This window comes from Schistocerca piceifrons, chromosome 6, assembly GCF_021461385.2.
Source record: "Schistocerca piceifrons isolate TAMUIC-IGC-003096 chromosome 6, iqSchPice1.1, whole genome shotgun sequence".
Classification (NCBI taxonomy): domain Eukaryota; kingdom Metazoa; phylum Arthropoda; class Insecta; order Orthoptera; family Acrididae; genus Schistocerca; species Schistocerca piceifrons.
In genome coordinates, this window is record NC_060143.1 from 229,783,883 (window position 1) to 229,804,517 (window position 20,635).

Below are 20,635 nucleotides of genomic sequence, written 5' to 3' on the forward strand. Positions count from 1 at the left end.
GGATTTGAGAATAATGTAAATCAATATGGTTTTTATAACATTTTACATTAGCTTTACATTACCATTTACTTCTGTGACAAGCAAATATAGGTGCAGTCCAACGGCACTGATGCAGAACCCTTTGCCGGTGGATCACAAAATATGAACTTTCGCCATCACAATCAAGCAAATAATGGATAATAAAATTTTTAAAGCAAATTAGACTTTGAGCTTTACTGTTATGAATATTTTAATAAAATATTACTAAGTATTTCAGCAGCTGTAAAAATGAAAACAAATAATAACTCAAGCAGTCAACAGGTTAATGTATTAGATCAGTCTGTTTACATTTCACATGCCCACAATGTCTTACACAAGTTAACCTTATCTTACAATAGAAATTACAGCTCAAACTTTGGAAAATTTCATGTCTCAAACTCAATCTCTGTTGCCACTACTTCCTCTAGAGTGAAATGAAACTTCTATGTCTGGAAGCACCAAATGATACTGACAGAACTTATACACAATACATGACACACAATTAACGGTTTCCATAGAAACTATCACAAAAAACCTCACACATTTGTGCAGTCTGTGGTAGCTGATATGTGAACCAAAACTGTATTCTAATGAAAGTATAAACCTGTATTTTGCACAATACATTTAATAAGTAACAGGCTATGAAGTTCACTGAAGAGAGAGAATGATTAACATTTTCTCAGAGTATGCACCTGCTATTACAATGAAAGAAATAACAAGAAGGAAGACACAGAATGGTGCCTGGCATATTGTTGCAAAAAACTAAATGGACTGCATAGACCAGAGTGCACCAGCAGACATAAAAAATATAACTGATATGCACTAGATGTTGCCAGAGATATTGCCATGTAACACACGTGAAAGTGCTACGTAGCTGGTGCGTGCTGCAATGTCGTACCAACCAATAGGGCCCACTTCGCAGTCAGCACACGCCAAGTACTTGACGCCAGAAACTGTATTTGAGAATCCCACATTTTCAAATGAATACATATCTTCAACAACCCAGTAGTCCTTTATCACTTCTTCTTCAGGGTTACTCGGCACTTCCGATTTCTGCTTCATGTGGGGCAACGGGAACTGTGGACAAGTGTTCAAATGAAAACAGCAACTGAGCACAATTAGGTATTTTTCTACGACTGTCATATGTTACAATGAATTCAAATAATCTCTCTCACTAAATTCTGTGTGTGTGTGTGTGTGTGTGTGTGTTTTTTTTTTTTTTTTTTTTTGTGGTTTTAGGGCGCAAAACTTCTATGGTCATTAGCGCCCAGCCCGTGACGTAGGAAACAGGAAAAAAACGAAATTTAAAATCAGCAGCAAGGGGAACAAAGTCATAAAATTTGAGAAACTAAAGGCAGAAGGAATGCTTAAAAATCCCCTATAGAAAGGGGTTGGTTGCCCCCCCCCCCCCAAAAAAAAAAAAAAAAAAAAAAAAAAAAAAAAAAAAAAAAAAAAAAAAAAAAAAAAAAATCAAATGACTGACGTCATTTCACTGTCACTAATAAACTGTAGAACGCGGTCAGCTGAGCGCGTGTCATCTGCTAAAATCAACGATAGATCAGGCGATAGCTGTAGACGGGAGCGTAACGGATTAAAATAGGGGCATTCAATTAAAAGGTGTCTGACCGTCCACAGCTGAGAGCAGTGGGGACAGAGTGGGGGAGGATCACCGCTTAAAAGATGTCGATGGCTAAAAAGACAGTGCCCTATCCGGAGTCTAGCTAAAATTACCTCCTCCCGACGAAGCGTTCGGGAGGAAGAGGTCCAAGCACAAGGAAGGGCTTTCACTTCCTGCAATTTATTGTGAGGAAGTGTTGACCAATGCGCATGCCATAAATGAGCAACTTGGCGACATAAACCGCTCCGTAGATCGGTAAACGGAAGAGACTGAATAGCTGGCCGAGGAAGAGAGACTGCAGCCTTGGCCGCTATATCGGCCGCCTCATTCCCACAGATACCAGCGTGACCCGGGAGCCAGAGGAACGCCACCGAGACGCCCCCCAGGTGGAGCAAGCACAGACAGTCCTGAATCCGGTGGACCAGCGGGTGCACAGGGTAAAGAGCTTGGAGACTTAGGAGAGAGCTGAGAGAATCTGAGCAGATTATGTACTGTATCCGCTGATGGCGGCGGATGTAGTGGACAGCCTGGAGAACAGCGTAAAGCTCCGCAGTATAAACCGAACACTGGTCGGGAAGCCGAAAGTGATTTGGGGTGTCGCCAACAATATAGGCACTCCCTACACCTAACGATGTTTTCGAGCCGTCGGTGTAAATAAATGTGGCTTCCGTCATTTATGCACATAGAGCAGCAAATGCCCGACGGTAGACAAGTGTAGGGGTACCATCCTTGGGAAATTGACATAGGTCTCTGAGCAAGTCGATGCGGGGACGGAGCTAAGGCGGTGCTGTACCACAAGTTGTCAAGAAGGTTTTAGGAAAGCGGAAGGAGAGAGAATGGAGCAGTTGACGGAAGCGGACTCCCGGGGGTAGTAGGGAGGAGGAGCGGCCTGCATACCCGACATCAAAGGAGGTGTCGAAAAAAAGGTCATGGGCTGGATTAGCAGGCATGGAAGACAGATGGCTAGCATAACGACTCAGAAGGACTGCCCGCCGATTGGACAGCGGAGGTTCAGCAGTCTCAGCATAAAGGCTTTCCACAGGGCTGGTGTAAAAAGCTCCAGACACTAAACGTAATCCACGGTGGTGGATAGAGTCGAGACGCCGAAGAATAGACGGCCGAGCAGAGGAGTAGACTATGCTTCCATAATCCAATTTCGAGTGCACTAAGGCGCGATAGAGGCGGAGAAGGACCACTCGGTCCGCTCCCCAGGAGGTACCCTTCAGGACACGGAGGGTGTTAAGGGAACGCAGACAGCGAGCCGAAAGATAGGAAACGTGGGAGGACCAGCACAGTTTTCTGTCAAACATAAGACCCAAGAATTTAGCGACGTCGGAAAACGGAAGGTTGACAGGACCTAGATGTAAGGAGGGCGGAAGAAACTCCTTACGTCGCCAAAAATTAACACAAACGGTCTTACTGGGTGAGAAACGGAAGCCGGTTTCGATGCTCCACGAGTGGAGGAGATCGAGACATCCTTGAAGACGTCTTTCAAGCAGGCTGGTCCGTTGAGAGCTGTAGAAGATCGCAAAATCGTCCACAAAGAGGGAGCCCAAGACATCAGGAAGGAGACAATCCATAATTGGATTAATGGCGATGGCAAACAGTACAACACTCAGCACGGAGCCCTGGGGTACCCCGTTTTCTTGGGAGAAAGTACGGGAGAGAGTAGTGTTCACCCGCACCCTAAATGTGCGCTCTGCCATAAATTCGCGAAGAAAAAGGGGCAGCCGGCCTCGAAAGCCCCAAGAGAACAGTGTGCGGAGGATGCCTGTCCTCCAACAGGTATCGTATGCTCTCTCCAGATCAAAAAATATTGCTACCGTTTGGCGTTTCCGGAGAAAATTGTTCATGATGTAAGTGGAGAGAGCAACAAGATGGTCAACTGCAGAACGATGCTTTCGGAATCCGCATTGGGCAGGTGTTAAAAGACTGCGGGATTCCAGCCACCAAGCTAAACGGTAATTCACCATACGCTCTAAAACCTTACAGACACTTTCCTTTCCAGGTTTCGGAACGGGAACGACAATAGCTTCCCGCCATCGCCTGGGAAAGGTACTGTCGGTCCAAATTCGATTGTAAAGGCGAAGGAGGTAACGCAGGCTATGGGTTGATAAATGCAGCAACATTTGGACATGGATACCATCCGGTCCTGGGGCGGAGGAGCGAGAAGAAGAGAGGGCATGTTGGAGGTCCCGCATGGAGAAAACAGTATTGTAGCTTTCGCGATTTTGAGAGGAGAAAGCAAGATGTCGCACTTCCGCTGCACGTTTCTTCGGGAGAAACGCTGGCGGGTAATTTGAAGAGCTCGAAATCTCAGCAAAGTGCTGACCCAATGAGTTAGAAATTGCGACGGGGTCCACTAAGGTATCATGCGCGACAGTGAGCCCAGAGACCGGGGAGGAACTAGGCGCGCCTGAGAACCGTCGAAGCCGACTCCAAACTTCCGAGGAGGGAGTGAAGGTGTTAAATGAGCTAATAAAGAATTTCCAGCTTGCCTTCTTGCTATCGCGGATGACGCGACGGCATCGCGCATGGAGCTGCTTATATCGGATACAGTTTGCCAAAGTTGGATGGTGACGGAAAATGCGAAGAGCACGTCGCCGCTCACGTATTGCGTCACGGCATGCCTCGTTCCACCAAGGAACTGGGGGGCGCCGGGGCAATTCGGAGGTGCGTGGTATTGAACATTCCGCAGCTGTGAGAATAACGTCGGTAATATGTGTGACCTCATCGTCGACGCTGGGAAAGCGACGGTCATCGAATGTCGCTAGAGACGAAAAAAGTGTCCAATCGGCTTGGGCAAACTTCCAGCGTCGCGAGCACATGTATGGCAGTTGAGGCTGCAGTCTAAGAACACATGGAAAGTGGTCACTCGAGTGTGTATCATCAAGGGCGAACCATTCGAAGCGCCGAGCTAGCAGAACAGTACCGACCGCAAGGTCCAAATGAGATAAATTTGTCGTGGAGGCAGACAAAAATGTGGGGACCCCAGTGTTGAGGCAGACTAGATCCGCTTGGTGGAGGACGTCTAGCAATAGTGTGCCACGTGGACAAGGATGTGGAGATCCCCAAAGCGGGTGGTGGGCATTGAAGTCCCCAACCAGCAAATAGGGGGGTGGAAGCTGACCAAGAAGATGAAGGAGATCAGCTCATGCCATTGGTGTGGACGATGGAATGTATACCGTACAAAGAGAGAACGTGTATCCAGAAAGGGAAAGACGGACGGCGACAGCTTGGAAGGAACTGTTTAAAGGGATTTGGTGATAATGGAGAGTATCGTGGAGCAGAATCATGAGTCCTCCATGGGCTGGAGTGCCTTCAACAGAGGGGAGGTCATATCGAACGGACTGAAAATGAGGGAGAACAAAGCGGTCATGGGGACGCAGCTTTGTTTCCTGAAGACAGAAGATGACCGGCGAGTAGGATCGTAAGAGGATCGACAATTCATCCCGATTGGCTCGAATGCCGCGGATATTCCAGTGGATAATGGACATAGGGTGAACAGAAAATGGAGGAACGTGACCAAGGGTGCTGTCAACTCAACGACTGCTCAGAGCTTGCGACCGACAGCATGGAATGGCATTCAGTCGAAGGCAGAAGATCCTGATCCATAAGTTGGTCAGGAGCAGCTCCAGACACCAACGATCGGCCAGTTGACCGGCCACCAGCAGTGCGCCTTGGCGACACAGAAGACGGCCGAGGGCGATTTCCGCCAGGTGGTGCTGTAGATGGGACACGCCTTGGCGGAGAAGGAGAGGAACTGTGTTTCTTCGTAGCCTTCTTGGAAGTATGATGTTTAGATGAAGGAGGAACCGATGGTTGTGAAGTTGCGGTACGTAAAAACTCTTCACGAGAATGCTCTTTTTTCGAAGACTTGGCGTCTGACTTTTGGGCTCGAGATTTAGCAGAACCCGACGAAGGGTGAGCCATTGAGTGGGCAGGCGAAAGTGGTGAGGTTGAACGGGCGATCTTTGTGCTGGCCGATCTGACGACCGTGGAACTAAAGGTGAGGTCGCAAGTCTGCGTGGCCGCCTCCTTTGTTGGCCGAGGAGAAGCAAGGACAGTGCTGTATTTTCCTTTCTGAGGCACGGTGGGCTGTCGACTGGCGAATAATTTGCGAGCAGCAAAGGTCGACACCTTTTCCTTTACTCTAATTTCCTGGATGAGCTTTTCGTCCTTAAAAACGGGACAATCTCGAGAGGAAGCAGCGTGGTCACCCATGCAGTTGATGCAGCGAGGGGATGGAGGTGGACAAGCACCCTCATGGGCATCCTTGCCACACGTAACACATTTGGTCGGATTGGAACAGGACTGGCTGGTGTGATTGAACCGCTGACATTGATAGCAACGCGTAGGGTTTGGGACATAAGGGCGAACAGAAATTATCTCATAGCCTGCTTTGATTTTTGATGGGAGTTGAACTTTGTCAAATGTCAAGAAGACAGTGCGGGTTGGAATGATGTTCGAGTCAACCCTTTTCATAGCCCGATGAACAGCTGTGACGCCCTGGTCAGACAGGTAGTGCTGAATTTCTTCATCAGACAATCCATCGAGGGAGCGTGTATAAACGACTCCACGCGAGGAATTTAAGGTACGGTGCGGTTCCACCCGGACAGGGAAGGTGTGGAGCAGAGAAGTACGCAGCAATTTTTGAGCCTGGAGGGCACTGTGTGTTTCCAACAACAGGGTGCCATTCCGTAATCTGGAACAAGACTTTACAGCACCCGCAATTGCGTTGACACCTTTCTAAATAATGAAAGGGTTGACCGTGGAAAAGTCGTGACCTTCGTCAGACCGAGAAACAACAAGGAACTGTGGCAACGATGGAAGAACCGTCTGTGGCTGAGACTCAGTGAACTTACGTTTGTGAGCAGACATAGTGGAAGGTGAGGAAACCATTGCGGAAGAATCCCCCATGATTACCGGCGTCTCCGATGGCGCGCTCCTTCCTTGTGGGGGCCCTCACCGAGGGCACACCCGCCTTAGGTGATTGTTCACACCTCAGGTCACACCTCCCGACAAACGGACGGAGGGACCAATCGGCACTTTCGGAAGGTATCAGCTCGGGTAACCAGCCCTCCCTGGGCCTGGCCGTTACCAGGGGGTACGTACGGGTCCTACCTGTCTACCCGGGGCGGGGAATTACGCGTTACCCCGTCACCGGCTACGCATGGAAGTGCGTGGGTCGGCCTTCAGACACGCACAGGGAGGAAGAAAGAGACAGGGAAAGGAAAGAAGAGAGGTCTCAAACGCCGCAGCGGAGAAAAGGGTAAAGAGAAGAGGTAAAGAGAAGAGGTAAGGAAAAGAGAAGGACGAAGAAAGATGAAGACATACAAGCAAGGAAGGCGAAGAGTGCGGTACATTTACAAGCGTCCGTCTCCGGACGTAGGCACAAACCATACTCCCAGAGGGGGAGAAAGGGAAGGAAAGAGCCAGAGGTGAGGGGGGGGGGGGGCGAAGATGGGGATGGGGAAGGATACGGAAAGGGGGGGTATGCAGCCCGGAAAAGAAGGAAGGCCACATTAGCTCGGGGTCCCGTGCTCGCTACACACGTATCCACAAAAGAGTTGTGGATCCCCTGGGGTGTGTGTGTGTGTGTGTGTGTGTGTGTGTGTGTGTGTGTGTGTGTGTGTAGGGGGGGGGGCGCACTCTACTGCATAAAATTTTTTTGAGTATGATCATGCACTCTAATATTGTGTCATGTTGAGACTGCTCTATCATGCGACAACACAAAGAAAAACAAGAATAATTACTGCTGTACACGTGGAAACAATGTGGTGCACATCTCTATGAACATTGTGCAGCAGTACAAAACTATGCAAGCTTAGTAATTTATTATGCCTGCTGAAACAGAGAAATACTTCTTCCGCCAGGCAATGTAATGTTTAATAAGTTTTTCCTATTTTTTACTTTCTAAAACAACTGCTCTAAAAGCTCTGAAATCTACTGTTACTCTATGGCTTTACATTTTCAAATTTATCTGCCATACCCCACCATTCTCAGTTTTGGAAATTTGATACACAGATGATGACGATGATGATTTGTTCCATACAGAATTAACCAAGTAAAGGTGATTTAATTCAGACAGATAATTACAAACCAGATGAAATCTGACCAGCTGAACAAATTATCCTCTCAATCTGAACAAACTGCTCAACTACTTCTAAGTTCAAAGTTTTGAATCAGAAGCAAATCCTTAAGACTGCAAGTAAATAGCTATGCTGTGTATTAAGGAAAGTCAGAATAGCATTGGTAGGTACTAGCATACCCTTGTTACAAAATTTTTCAATTCATTTCCCACCTATGGTAGCTGAAAGTGAACAACCAAAATGGAAGAATTTTGTAATGACATGAAAACGGAAGGGATTTGATGATAGCTTTATTGGCTACATAGGAAGCATTCAGCTTTAAATATAGTAATGAAACCTGGGAAACTGTGGCAGCAAAAGGAGTACGGAAGTAACTGGCCAAGTAAACCAACTATGATGGGCAACAAGAGGCATATCAATGAGCAGTGCATTTCGAAAGAGGTCCATCAGACTTTTGTACTGATCACCAATAGCCAGAAAGCTAAGATAAATCAGTCTGGTTCTAACATTTCAAGATTTACATTACTGTTTTCAGTTCTCAAATCTTCCTTTGCTCAACAATTGTTGTTTTCTTCATCAAGTGATATGGATGCTTGAGCAGTCACTTAGGCCCACAATGAGCAACACCAGATTTCTTAGTCATAGTTCTAGCAGGCCAAGGCAGTACAGTCGAAATTGGTCCATGGAAACAGAATGACAGGTTAGATATCCGAGCAGGAGACCTAAGGCAGATGCCTCTGTACTCTTATACAATCAATAGGTATTAATTACATTGGAAGCTATGTTAACTTTCTTTTTTATAGATCTGCATTACCACCGCTTTATTAGAACTGACATTCATGTATGCCGGCACAGGTGAGACGTACCTCCATCTACCTGCCTTCATAGGAATACTTCACTCATTTTAGTGGACAAACCAGTCTCTCTACATATTGCTTTCTTCCCCTTCACTTCGCTGTGCATGCACACTCTGGATATCATCAGATATTCTGTTAATAATCATGAGCCTAACTCAGACCAGGCCTCTTCCCTGATATAACTCTTGGGATGGTTACTGAACATTGAGTCTAGTACAATGAGCAGGAATGAACTATATTATAATCCACAAAAATCCAAGATCTATTTTCTGTGACACTGAGCATGAATGTAGCAGATTAACTGAACCTACCAACATTAGGTCCCATCCTGTACCCCAATTATGTGAAATGTGATTTCACATGCGTACAGACAGTAAGCGAAAAGAACATTGACAATATTTCTTGGGTGTCTATATTAGTTTCTAGAATGTAGACTGTGTGGTAACACTGAAGTGTAATGTTATCCAAGGTCTAGGTGAGGCAGGAAGGTGACAGTCTGGTGGCAAGTTGGTGAAGCCAACAAATATGGATACGAGATCTTAGGTGCGGTGACATACTGACCTGTAGCGAAGCCTAAGATCTATGTTAGGTTGGAAGGTGGCATTTTTGTTGAGTGTTGGCGAAGTTAATCCAGCAGAGCTTACAATAATATATAACAAATTGTACTGATCTCTTGCCACTCCTTTTTCCAATAGTCCCATTAAGAATTCTCAGTTTACCAAAGTCACAGTAAGACAAAAAAGTAAGGAATAAAGATTAGGATTTAATGTCCCATTAACAATAAAGACCTTACTTACAGACAAGAGCACCATCTCATACTAGTGTCAGTGTATGCAGCACATGTTGGGTATGACACTGTTTTATGTTTTTTGTAGAGTGAAGTTTGAAACTTAGCAGATTTTGCTGTGACATTTTCCTTTTTCTTATTTAGTCTCAAGATGACAGCCATACGGTAGGAACAAGTTATGTTGAGGAATGTTTATGATGTAACAGAATTAGTTCTCCTGGTTTCTGCAGAAGGAATACTTTTTTTTCTTTTTTCCTTTCAAACTGGCGTCACTGTGTCATGACCTGGATAAGCATTAACAATGCTTCAGGTTACTTCTGGTAGTAATTTGGGACATACGAGGTGTGGCTAGAAAAAAACCGGACTAGTACTGGTGAAACAATAAAACGAATGCAATAATGCTGAAAGTCGTGTGGCCTGTCACGTGACTCTCGCTCCGCCTACTGCTCGAGTTTCATCTGCCTCCTGCACTCAGTCTGCCCGTGGCGTCTGTTTTAAGTAGTTGACGTTTTGTCTGTGCGTCGGAAAATGTTGAGTGTACAGAAAGAACAGCGTGTTAACATCAAATTTTGTTTCAAACTAGGAAAATCTGCAAGTGAAATGTTTGTAATGTTACAACACGTGTACGGCGATGATTGTTTATTGCGAACACAAGTGTTTGAGTGGTTTAAACGATTTAAAGATGGCCGCGAAGACACCAGTGATGACACTCGCACTGGCAGACCATTGTCAGCAAAAACTGATGCAAAAATTGAAAAAAAAAAAATCGGTAAACTTGTTCGACAAGATCACCGTTTAACAATCAGAGCAGTGTCTGAGTTAACAGGAGTTGACAAGGAAAGTGTTAGGCAGATTCTTCATGAAAGTTTCAACATGAACAAAGTGTGTTCAAAAATGGTTCCAAAGTGTCTCACAACTGAACAGAAGGAACGCCGAAGAATGATTTGTTCTGACATCCTGGAAAACATTGAAAGTGATCCCACCTTCTTACAAAATGTTATTACTTGCGATGAATCGTGGTTTTTTACTTACGATCCCAAAACTAAACGCCAATCAATGCATTGGAAAACTCCTGGTTCTCCACAACAAAAAAAAGCACGAATGTCAAAATCGAAATTCAAGGCAATGATGATTGTTTTTTTTTTTTGACATCAAAGGGATTGTGCACATTGATTGGGTACCAGAGGGATAAACAGTGAATCAGCATTACTACATTAGCATCCTGGCTACCCTACGTGAGCGAGTACGGAGAAAACGGAACGATTTGTGGAGAAAAAAGTCATGGATCCTTCACCAAGACAATGCCCCAGCTCACAGAGCGTTGTCAGTGAAGACGTTTTTGGAAAAACACAACATTCCCATCTTAGATCATCCACCCTACTCACCTGATTTGGCCCCCTGTGACTTTTTTCTTTTCCCTAAAGTCAAGTCAGCTTTGAAAGGAACTAGATTTGAGACTGTTGAAACAGTAAAAGAAAAAGCGACGGTAGTAATGTATGGACTTACCGAAAATGATCTGCAGCATTGCTATGAACAGTGGAAAATTCGTATGGAGCGGTGTAGACACCGAGGAGGAGAGTACATTGAAGGAGATAACATGAAATTGTAAATAATTGTAAATAAATGTTTTTTCCAGCATCAGTTCGGTTTTTTTCTAGCCGCACCTCGTAATCTCATAGCAATTCAACAAGGGAATTTGAATGTCTTGTTTTTTCCCCTCAGGAGAAAACATTCTAGTAATGTCTTTCAAAAGCCAAATCCTCTCCAACTTGCATATATGGACTGTTTCCACCTTATTGCCACACATTCAGGTCTAGTTTAGTCTCCTGACAGAGAGTATAAGTGTGATCAGTTCAGACTTCAACTCAATATGATTTTATGAGCAGATGTAGGTGGAGGAAAACTTAACATGGGAGACACTGCAATGGTTAGATGATGTCTTCCAGAAACACAATGTGTAAGTATGTAAAGTTAGTAAATATGTCAAAGTCACTATACAGTCAGTCAGTGATCACCCTGTTACTGAAACAGAACATGAGGAAAGTCAAAATACTAAATTAAGTCTTCTGAAATTAGATGTCTTGTATTATGGTTTGTCTTTGCAATAACATCATAAATATCAAAATGATAATAACAAGGGGTTACAGAACAGAAAATCAACTAAAATTGCTAAATGGAGAAAAGACAATGGGAGTTCATGGGACACCTGTAAGTTTTATATAAATTATGCAAAACAACTTCCTCACCTAACAGCAGTTTACTGTAGGTCATTTGAGAAGTGAGGCACTTCAAACAACTGAAAAAAGGCCTCCGTCAGTTTATTTTCCAGGATGATCATCTGACAAGAGCATAACTACAGGCCAAAAGGCCAATATTACTGTTTTGGAACTATAGAACATGTTTAAATCTCCTCTGTAGGACTCAATAATGACTTCGCAAATACTAATCTTGCGAAACACTCATTTGTTTTCTTTTATGAGACTTGATGCCAATGGTAAATCGTGATCATAGAAGAATTTATTGCACTGCAATAGTTAGTCTTGATCTCAAAATAATTTTTATTGAGTACTAGTCTTTACTTCAAGAAATGAAACCCACAAGCAACAAAATTGTTTAGAGATCACAGCAGATTATGTTCCTTGACTCCAGAAGGTCGAGTGAACAAAACAGAGCTTGCAGAATATCAGACTAACTTCGGGAAATGATTGAAGGCTTCCAAGCATACAGAACTCAGCAAGTAATTCTTAATGAGGAGAACTCTTTGGCTGTGAGAGTAATTTTGGGCAAGCCCCAAGAGAGTTGTACAGTCATTGCCATCCGTGATTTACATGTATGATCTGTTGGATAACACTGGAAGCTCAAGAACATTGTTTGCTGATTGCTCTTGTACGTAGAGAGACCAACTCCACAAAATTTTAGCAAAATGAAAGAAAACTTGCTCCAGGTTGACAATTAGTGAAGGAACTGTCATTTGATCAACCTAAATTAAACACACTGCATATATAGGCAGAAAGAGCCCCTATTGACTGATTTCAGAAACACCACAATAATTACAGAAAAGGCAGGTTGATTTAATGAAGGAATATTTTACATTCGTGTAATTCATTTATGAAAGATGTAGCCGACAACACCAATACTTGATTACAGTTTGTTCCATCAGGAACCAGAACCAGGCAGAATTAATAGCAATGACAGAAGATCCGTATTATAGTTGAAAATGTATCCATGGGTTGATTTAGCAAGCAAGCGAGTGTCAAGAAGATGCTCATCCAACTTCATGTAGATGCTGCAAGGGAGGCACGGCACATCATCACACAGGTTTACTCTTAATATTCCAAGGACCTATGTTCCAAAGAGTTACAAAACATATTATCCTCTTCCATTCTGCAAAATGGCTATCATGCTAGCATACAAGGAATCTGTCCTCATATGGAGGTATACCAACAGTTCTTCCCAATCACCATTCACGAATGCAACAAGAAAGTGTGGAGGTATCATGATCACACTAAAGTATGAAATGCACTTACGGTGTTGGCAGCTCTTGTGTTGTGTACTGATGTTCACAATTCGTTGATGTTGGTCACAGTCAGTCAAATGATAGTGTATGGTAGCCAATGAGAATCACTGAATATAAAGGTTTCTTTCAGCAGAAGATACAAATTGATTACATTTGTTTTCAATATGGAGAGCAACAGAATAACTTTCATTTTTCTGGTTATAATGAATTTTACAGTTGGTTACTGATTTTCATATTTTATTCGTGACTGAAAATAACTACACGTGATGACAGACTAATCTGTTGCAAAGCCTGCAGCCTTGGTAAGGTTGAAATGTGACAGCGTGGTTGACAGTTGGCATAGCCAATAAATCTCCACACGAAAATATAACTGCCACAATAGACTGATGTGTAGCACAGCCCAAGATATACATTCACCGTCGCACTTACCTACTTTTATGTCGTCTTTTCGATTTTGCCAAAAATTGTGACAATGTAGTTAAAAGTTAACCCAGTAAAACAACATACCAGCTAACTTTATTTGTGAACATAGGAAATTGCGAACAAGCTCTCCCATTGCCTCTCGACACGAGACTGACAACTTGTCATATTCAGTTCCTATTGTTCAACATGCAAGTCGTTACCAACATCGGCATGCGATACAAGAGCTGTTGACACTGTAAGAGCACTGTTACGAATGATGGTGCCCACTTTGCATCGTAATATGGCTTGCGGAGTGTAAAAGTAAAGATCAGTCTGCTAAGAAGTTGGTAAATTAAGCCTGGCAGCACTCTTTAAAAATAACTTCTCACAATTTAGCTTTTCGATTTTCTGCCTGATGAGCTTGTCTATCTTGTGAATTGTTCGTCTTTGATAACTTGAAATTCTGAAGTGAGCCATCACATCTTTCACAATTGTTTTTGTGTAAAGAAACAGGCCATTCCATTTTCAGTTGCATTTGATCCTTGCATAGTCCATTTTTTTAATTGCTTACCTTTGAAAGAATTGATACAGATTAACATGTTTTGCCCTTTGAAAAGTCTACTAAAGTATGACCTATCACAAATGAAGTTTCTCACTGAAGAATCCTCGATTTTGTGCTGATTTTGCCCTGAAACTCCTCATGCACATGCGGGACTTGCTTTCATTTATCAATTTCTGAAACTCTTCATAGAGGTCTTCTACTTTCTCATCAGAATCTGAGGATGCTAATGGCACTAGTCTGACGTTTTCAAACAAGTTCTTTTATTATAACAAAATCCCATGAAGTATCAAATCTGGTATACCATTGTCAATCTAAATAGGCCCACAATACAAGCAGCCAAAACTGTAACAGTTTTAGGTAATGTAATTTATTCCTATATTGTGTTGCGTAGTGCCCATCAAGGAGGAAAAACTTTACAGATGTGGAACAAGTCAAGGTATACATTAAAATGAGACAACAGACATCACAAGAACTTAATTTGTACATAGCATTAACAATGGATTATAAATATACTGCTTAATGCTATTCACATTTACACCATCTTAATTTAATCACGTAAATGAGTAAGAATTCTGTTACTTTAAAAAAAGTTGCTTCTTCCCCAGTTTCATACCACAAGGTGTTCCAGCACAGCAGTTACAAGCTTTCGAGAGGGAGTACGCCTATAGGATGGAAAAACCACATAGCAATGCATGGTTGGAAATGCTTTCCTGGCACAGTAGGGACTACACAAAACCCAAGAAAGGAAGGACACAAACAGGTTGATAAAACATGTTTATTATGCCTCGTACAGCAGAAATCAAGACATAAGAACAAAAATAGACAACAATCATCATCAAAGAAGGTTTTCGAAATTATGACCTCCGACCATGATGCAGGCCTCACATCTCTGGCACATGGAAGATGTGATGTCCTGGAAACTACAGGGCATGTCTCCGACTTCCCCAGCGGCTGCCACAATGTGCGCAAGGTTCTCAGCACTGTTGACGGGGCTTTTGAACCCAACTGTCTTGACGTATCCCCCAGAGGAAGCAGTCAAGGAAAGTGAGGTCTGGCAATCTCATTGGCCAATGCACCGGACCATCCCAGCCAATCCAATGTTGACAATACACCGTATTCAGGTGGCAATGCACATTAAGACTGCAATGTGATGGGGACCCATCATGCTGAAACTATATGGCAGAACACATCGCAGTGTGTAAGTGTGCCCCCTCGAATCGCTGGGGCAATACTTGCTGAAGAAAGATGAGATAGGTTGCACCTGACAAATGTTAGAGCAACAAGTACAGCCCGACAAGGTGTTTCCTGACATTGCCGATCCATGCATTAACTGAAAACTGTCTGGGCTGCACGGGCTCTTGTTGCATGTGGGTTCTCCTCCAACCACACACGGGTGTTATGTGGATTGAACTTTCCCTTCCACATGAAGGTCACCTCATTGGTGAACAAAATCAGGGTTGGGAAGTGGAAGTCTGTTGTGCACATCTGTACATACCACTGCGCAAAGGACACTCGTGGAGCAAAATCATCTTTGTCCAGTAACTGCACGGCAGGTGCAGGGGGTTGTTCATGACTGATTGGTTGATTAACTGAGAGGATTTATGGGACCAAACAGCGAGGCCATCAGTCCCATGATTCCGAAGTTAGTCACAGAAGAAAGAGGGTCTGCTAAAAGTGGATGGATCCAGTCAGGGGAGTCAAATTATAAAATAATGAAAATAAAACACATACAGAATAAAGCGTAAAAGCTGAGACCAAATCTAAAAGCTGGAAAAATTGGGCAGTCATTCCATGGGGGAGTGGTCATGGGGTCCTAGACCAAGAAAACACGAAGAGAGGTCGCAACTACAACCACCCTGCCCCTGCCCCAAGAGTAAAGTAAAACCTTATATCCGGAAATGAAAACCACTTTCACGGAGGAAACTCAGGACCAGTTCAACCATCCGTGAGTCATCTGCTAATACTAAATTTAAGGAATCAAGAAGACTATACTTAGCATGGAGGGCCAAAAGAAGGGGACAATATGTGGGAAACGAAACTCAAAAAATTGGAGAAACTAAAACCAGAAGGAAAGCTTGAAAAACCACTATAGAAGGGGGTTGGTTGCCCCCAAAAAGAGCTTCAAATGGCTGACATCATCTTACTTGCACTAATAAACTCGAGAACGTGATCGACTGAGCGCATGTCATCTGCTAAAATGGAAGATATATCAGGCGACAACTGTAGACGGGCGCGTAATGGAGTAAAATAGGGGCACTCAAGCATAAGGTGTCTTACCATCCACAGCTGAGAGCAGTGGGGACAGAGTGGGGGAGGATCATCACTTAAAAGATGTCGATGGCTAAAAAGACAGTGCTCTACCCGGAGTCTAGTTAAAATTACCTCCTCCCGATGACGCGTTCGGGAGGAAGAGATCCAAGCACAGGGAAGAGCTTTCACGTCCTGCAATTTATTATTGGGAAGTGTCGACCAATGTGCATGCCATAAAAGAACACGATGACATAAAACACTCCATAGATCGGCGAAGGGAATCGTGTGAATAGCTGGCCGAAGAAGAGAGACCGTAGCCTTGGCCGCTATATTGGCCGCCTCATTTCCACAGATACAAACGTGTCCTGGGATCCAGAGGAACGCCACAGAGACGCTCTCCAAGTGGAGCAAGTGTAGGCAGTCTTGAATGCGGTGGACCAGAGCTCCAAGTGGAGCAAGTGTAGGCAGTCTTGAATCCGGTGGACCAGAGGGTGAACAGGGTAGAGAGCTTGGAGACGGAGGAGAGAGCTGAGAGAATCTGAACAGATAACATACTGTATCCGTTGATGGCGACGGATGTATTGGACAGCCTGGAGAACAGCGTAAGCTCCGCAGTATAAACCGAACACTGGTCGGGAAGCCGAAATCGAGTTGGGGTGTCGTCAACAATATAGGCACTCCATACACCAAACTATGTTTTTGAGCCATCAGTGTAAATAAATGTGGCTTCCTTCATTTGTGCACATAGAGCACCAAATGCCCGACGATAAACAAATGAAGGGGTGACATCCTTGGGAAACTGATAAAGGTCACGGAGCAGGCAGGTCCGGGGCCGGAGCCAAGGCAGTGCTGTACCCCAAGCTGTCAAGAAAGTTTTAGGAAAGTGGAAGGAAAGAGAATGGAGCAGTTGACGGAAGCAGATTCCCGGTGGTAGTAGGGAGGAAGGGCGGCCTGCATACCCTAAATCCAAGGAGGCGTCAAAAAAAAAAAATGTCATGGGCCGGATTGGCAGGCATGGAAGACAGATGGCTAGCATAACGACTCAGAAGGACAGCTCGCCGATTGGATAGCGGAGGTTCAGCAGTCTCAGCATACAGGCTTTCCACAGGGCTGGTGTAAAAAGCTCCAGACACTAAACGTAATCCACGGTGGTGGATAGAGTCGAGACGCCGAAGAATAGACGGCCGAACTGAGGAGTAAACTATGCTTCCATAGTCCAATTTCGAGCACACTAAGGTGCGATAGAGGCGGAGAAGGACCACTCGGTCCGCTCCCCAGGAGGTACCATTCAGGACATGGAGAGTGTTGAGGGATCGCAGACAGCGAGCCTAGAGATAGGAAACGTGGGAGGACCAGCACAGTTTTCTGTCAAACATAAGACCCAAGAATTTAGTGACGTCCGAAAACGGAAGGTTGACAGGTCCTAGATGTAAGGAGGGCGGAAGAAACTCCGTACGACGCCAAACATTAACACAAACAGTCTTACTGGGAGAAAAGCGGAAGCCTGTTTCGATGCTCCAAGAGTGGAGGCGATCGAGACATCCTTGAAGACATCGTTCAAGAAGGCTGGTCCGTTGAGAGCTGTAGTAGATCGCAAAATCGTCCACTAAGAGGGAGCCCGAGACATCAGGAAGGAGACAATCCATAACTGGATTTATGGCAATGGCAAACAGTACAACACTTAGCACGGAGCCCTGGGGTACCCCATTTTCTTGGGAGAAAGTACGAGAGAGAGTAGTGTTCACCCGCACTCTAAATGTGCGCTCTGCCATAAATTCGCAAAGAAAAAGGGGCAGCTAACCTCAAAAGCCCCAAGAGAACAGTGTGCAGAGGATGCCTGTCCTCCAACAGGCATCGTATGCTCTCTCCAGATCAAAAAATATTGCTACTGTTTGGCGTTTCCGGAGTAAATTGTTCATGATATACGTGGAGAGAGCAACAAGATGGTCAACTGCAGAACGATGCTTTCGGAAACCGCATTGGGCAGGTGTTAAAAGACTGCGGAACTCCAGCCACCAGGCTAAACGGCAATTCACCATATGCTCCAAAACCTTACATACACTACTCGTGAGAGAAATGGGGCGATAGCTAGAGGGGAGACGTTTGTCCTTTCCAGGTTTCGGAACAGGAAAGATGATAGCTTCCCGCCATCGTCTGGGAAAGTACTGACGGTCCAAATTCGATTATTAAGGCGAAGGAGGTAACGCAGACTATGGTATGATAAATGCAGCAACATTTCGATGTGGATACCGTCCGGTCCTTGGGCGGAAGAGCGAGAAGAAGAGAGTGCATGTTGGAGTTCCTGCATGGAGAAAACACTATTATAGATTCCACGATTTTGAGAGGAGAAAGCAAGAGGTTGCACTTCCACTGCACATTTCTTCGGGAGAAACACTGGCCGGTAATTTGAAGAGCTCGAAATCTCAGCAAAGTGTTGACCCAATGAGTTAGAAATTGCGACTGGGTCCACTAATGTATCATGCGCGACAGTGAGCCCAGAGACCGGGGAGAAACTAGGCGCGCCAGATAACCGTCTAATCAGACTCCAAACTTCCGAGGAAGGAGTGAAGGTATTAAATGAGCTGGTAAAGAAGTCCCAGCTTGCCTTCTTGCTATTGCGGATGACGCAACGGTATTGCGCACGGAACTGTTTATAGCGGATACAGTTGGCCAATGTAGGATGGTGTCTGAAAACGCGAAGAGCACGCCGCCGCTCACGTATTGCGTCACGGCATGCCTCGTTCCACCAAGGAACTGGGGGGCATCGGGGCAATTCGGAGGTGCTAGAAATTGAACGTTCTGCAGCTGAAAGAATAACGTCTGTAATATGAGTGACCTCATCGTCGATGCTAGGAAAGTGACGGTCATTGAATGTCGCTAGAGATGAAAAAAGTGTCCAATCGGCTTGGGCAAACTTCCAGCGTCTCGGGCGCATATATGGCAGTTGTGGCTGCAATCAAAGGACACATGGAAAGTGGTTACTCAAGTGTGTATCAGCAAGGGCGAACCATTCGAAGTGCTGAGCTAGCGGAACAGTACTGACCGAAAGGTCCAAATGAGAGAAATTTGTCGTGGAGGCAGACAAAAATGTAGGGTCCCCAGTGTTGAGGCAAACAAGATCCGCTTTGTGGAAGACGTCTATCAATAGTGAGCCAAGCGGACAAGGATGCGGAGATCCCCAAAGTGGGTGGTGGGCATTGAAGTCCCCAACCAGCAAATAGGGGGGCGGAAGCTGACCAAGAAGTTGAAGGAGATCAGCTCGTGCCATTTGTGTGGACGATGGAATGTATACAGTACAAAGAGAGGAGGTGTATCCAGAAAGGGGAAGACAGACAGCAGCAGCTTGGAAGGAAGTGTTTAAGGGGATTGGGCGGTAATGGAGAGTATCATGGAGAAGAATCATGAGTCCTCCATGTGCTGGAGTGCCTTCAACAGAGGGGAGATCAAATCGGACTGACTGAAAATGGGGGAAAGCAAAGCGATTGTGGGGACGCAGCTTTGTTTCCTGAAGACAGATGATGATCGGCGAGTAGGATCATAAGAGGATCAACAATTCATCCCGACTGGCTCGAATGCCGCGGATATTCCAATGGATAATGGACATAGGGTGGACAGAAAATGGAAGAATGTGACCAAGGTTGCCCTCAACTCAACGACTGCTCAGAGCTTGCGACCGACAGCGTGGAACGGCATTCAGCCGAAGGCAGAAGATCCTGATCCATAGTTTGTGCGGGAGCAGCTCCTGCCACCAGCAATCGGCCGGTTGATCGGCTGCCAGCAGTGCGCCTCGGCGACACAGAAGACAGCCGAGGGCAGCTACACCAGTTGGTGCTGTAGATGAGACATGCCGTGGCGGGAAGGAGAGAAACTGGGTTTCTTATTAGCCTTCTTGGAAACAGGATGTTTAGATGAACGAGGAACCGATGGTTGTGAAGTTGGGGTACGTAAAAAATCTTCACGAGTAGGCTCTTTTCTGGAAGTCCGGGTGTCTGACTTTTGGGCTCGAGATTTAGCAGAGCCCGATGAAGGGTGAGCCATAGAGTGAGCAGGTGACAGTGGGGAGGTTGAACGGGCACGACCGTGGCACTAAAGGTGAGATCACAAGTCCGCGTGGCTGCCTCCTTTGTTGGCCGAGAAGAGGCAAGGACAGCGCTGTATTTACCTGTCTGAGGCACAGTGGGCTTTCGACAGGCGAATAATTTTCGAGCAGCAAAGGTCGACGCCTTTTCCTTGATTCTGATTTCCTGAATGAGCTTTTTGTCTTTAAAAATGGGGCAATCTCTAGAGGAAGCAGCATGGTCACCCATACAGTTTATGCAACGAGGGGATGGAGGTGGACAAGCACCCTCAAGGGCATCCTTGCCACATGTAACACAATTGGCCGGATTGGAACAGGACTGGCTGGTATGACTGAACCACTGACACCGATAGCAACGCGTAGGGTTTGGGATGTAAGGGTGAACAGAAATTATCTCACAGCCCGCTTTTATGTTCGATGGGAGTTGAACTCTGTCAAATGTCAAGAAGACAGT

At 45.1% G+C, this 20,635-nt stretch overlaps 1 protein-coding gene across 1 annotated transcript in view; it reads right to left on the bottom strand.

The window, feature by feature from the left end:
* Positions 1 to 281: 281 nt before the first annotated feature.
* Positions 282 to 20,635, bottom strand: part of LOC124802666 (guanine nucleotide exchange factor MSS4) — a 73,474-nt gene continuing 53,120 nt past the window's right edge. The window contains exon 2 of the mRNA XM_047263577.1: positions 282 to 1,095. Within this exon, the coding sequence (XP_047119533.1) occupies positions 841 to 1,095 (255 nt within the window). The 3' untranslated portion in view covers positions 282 to 840. The remainder of the gene's footprint in view (positions 1,096 to 20,635) is intronic.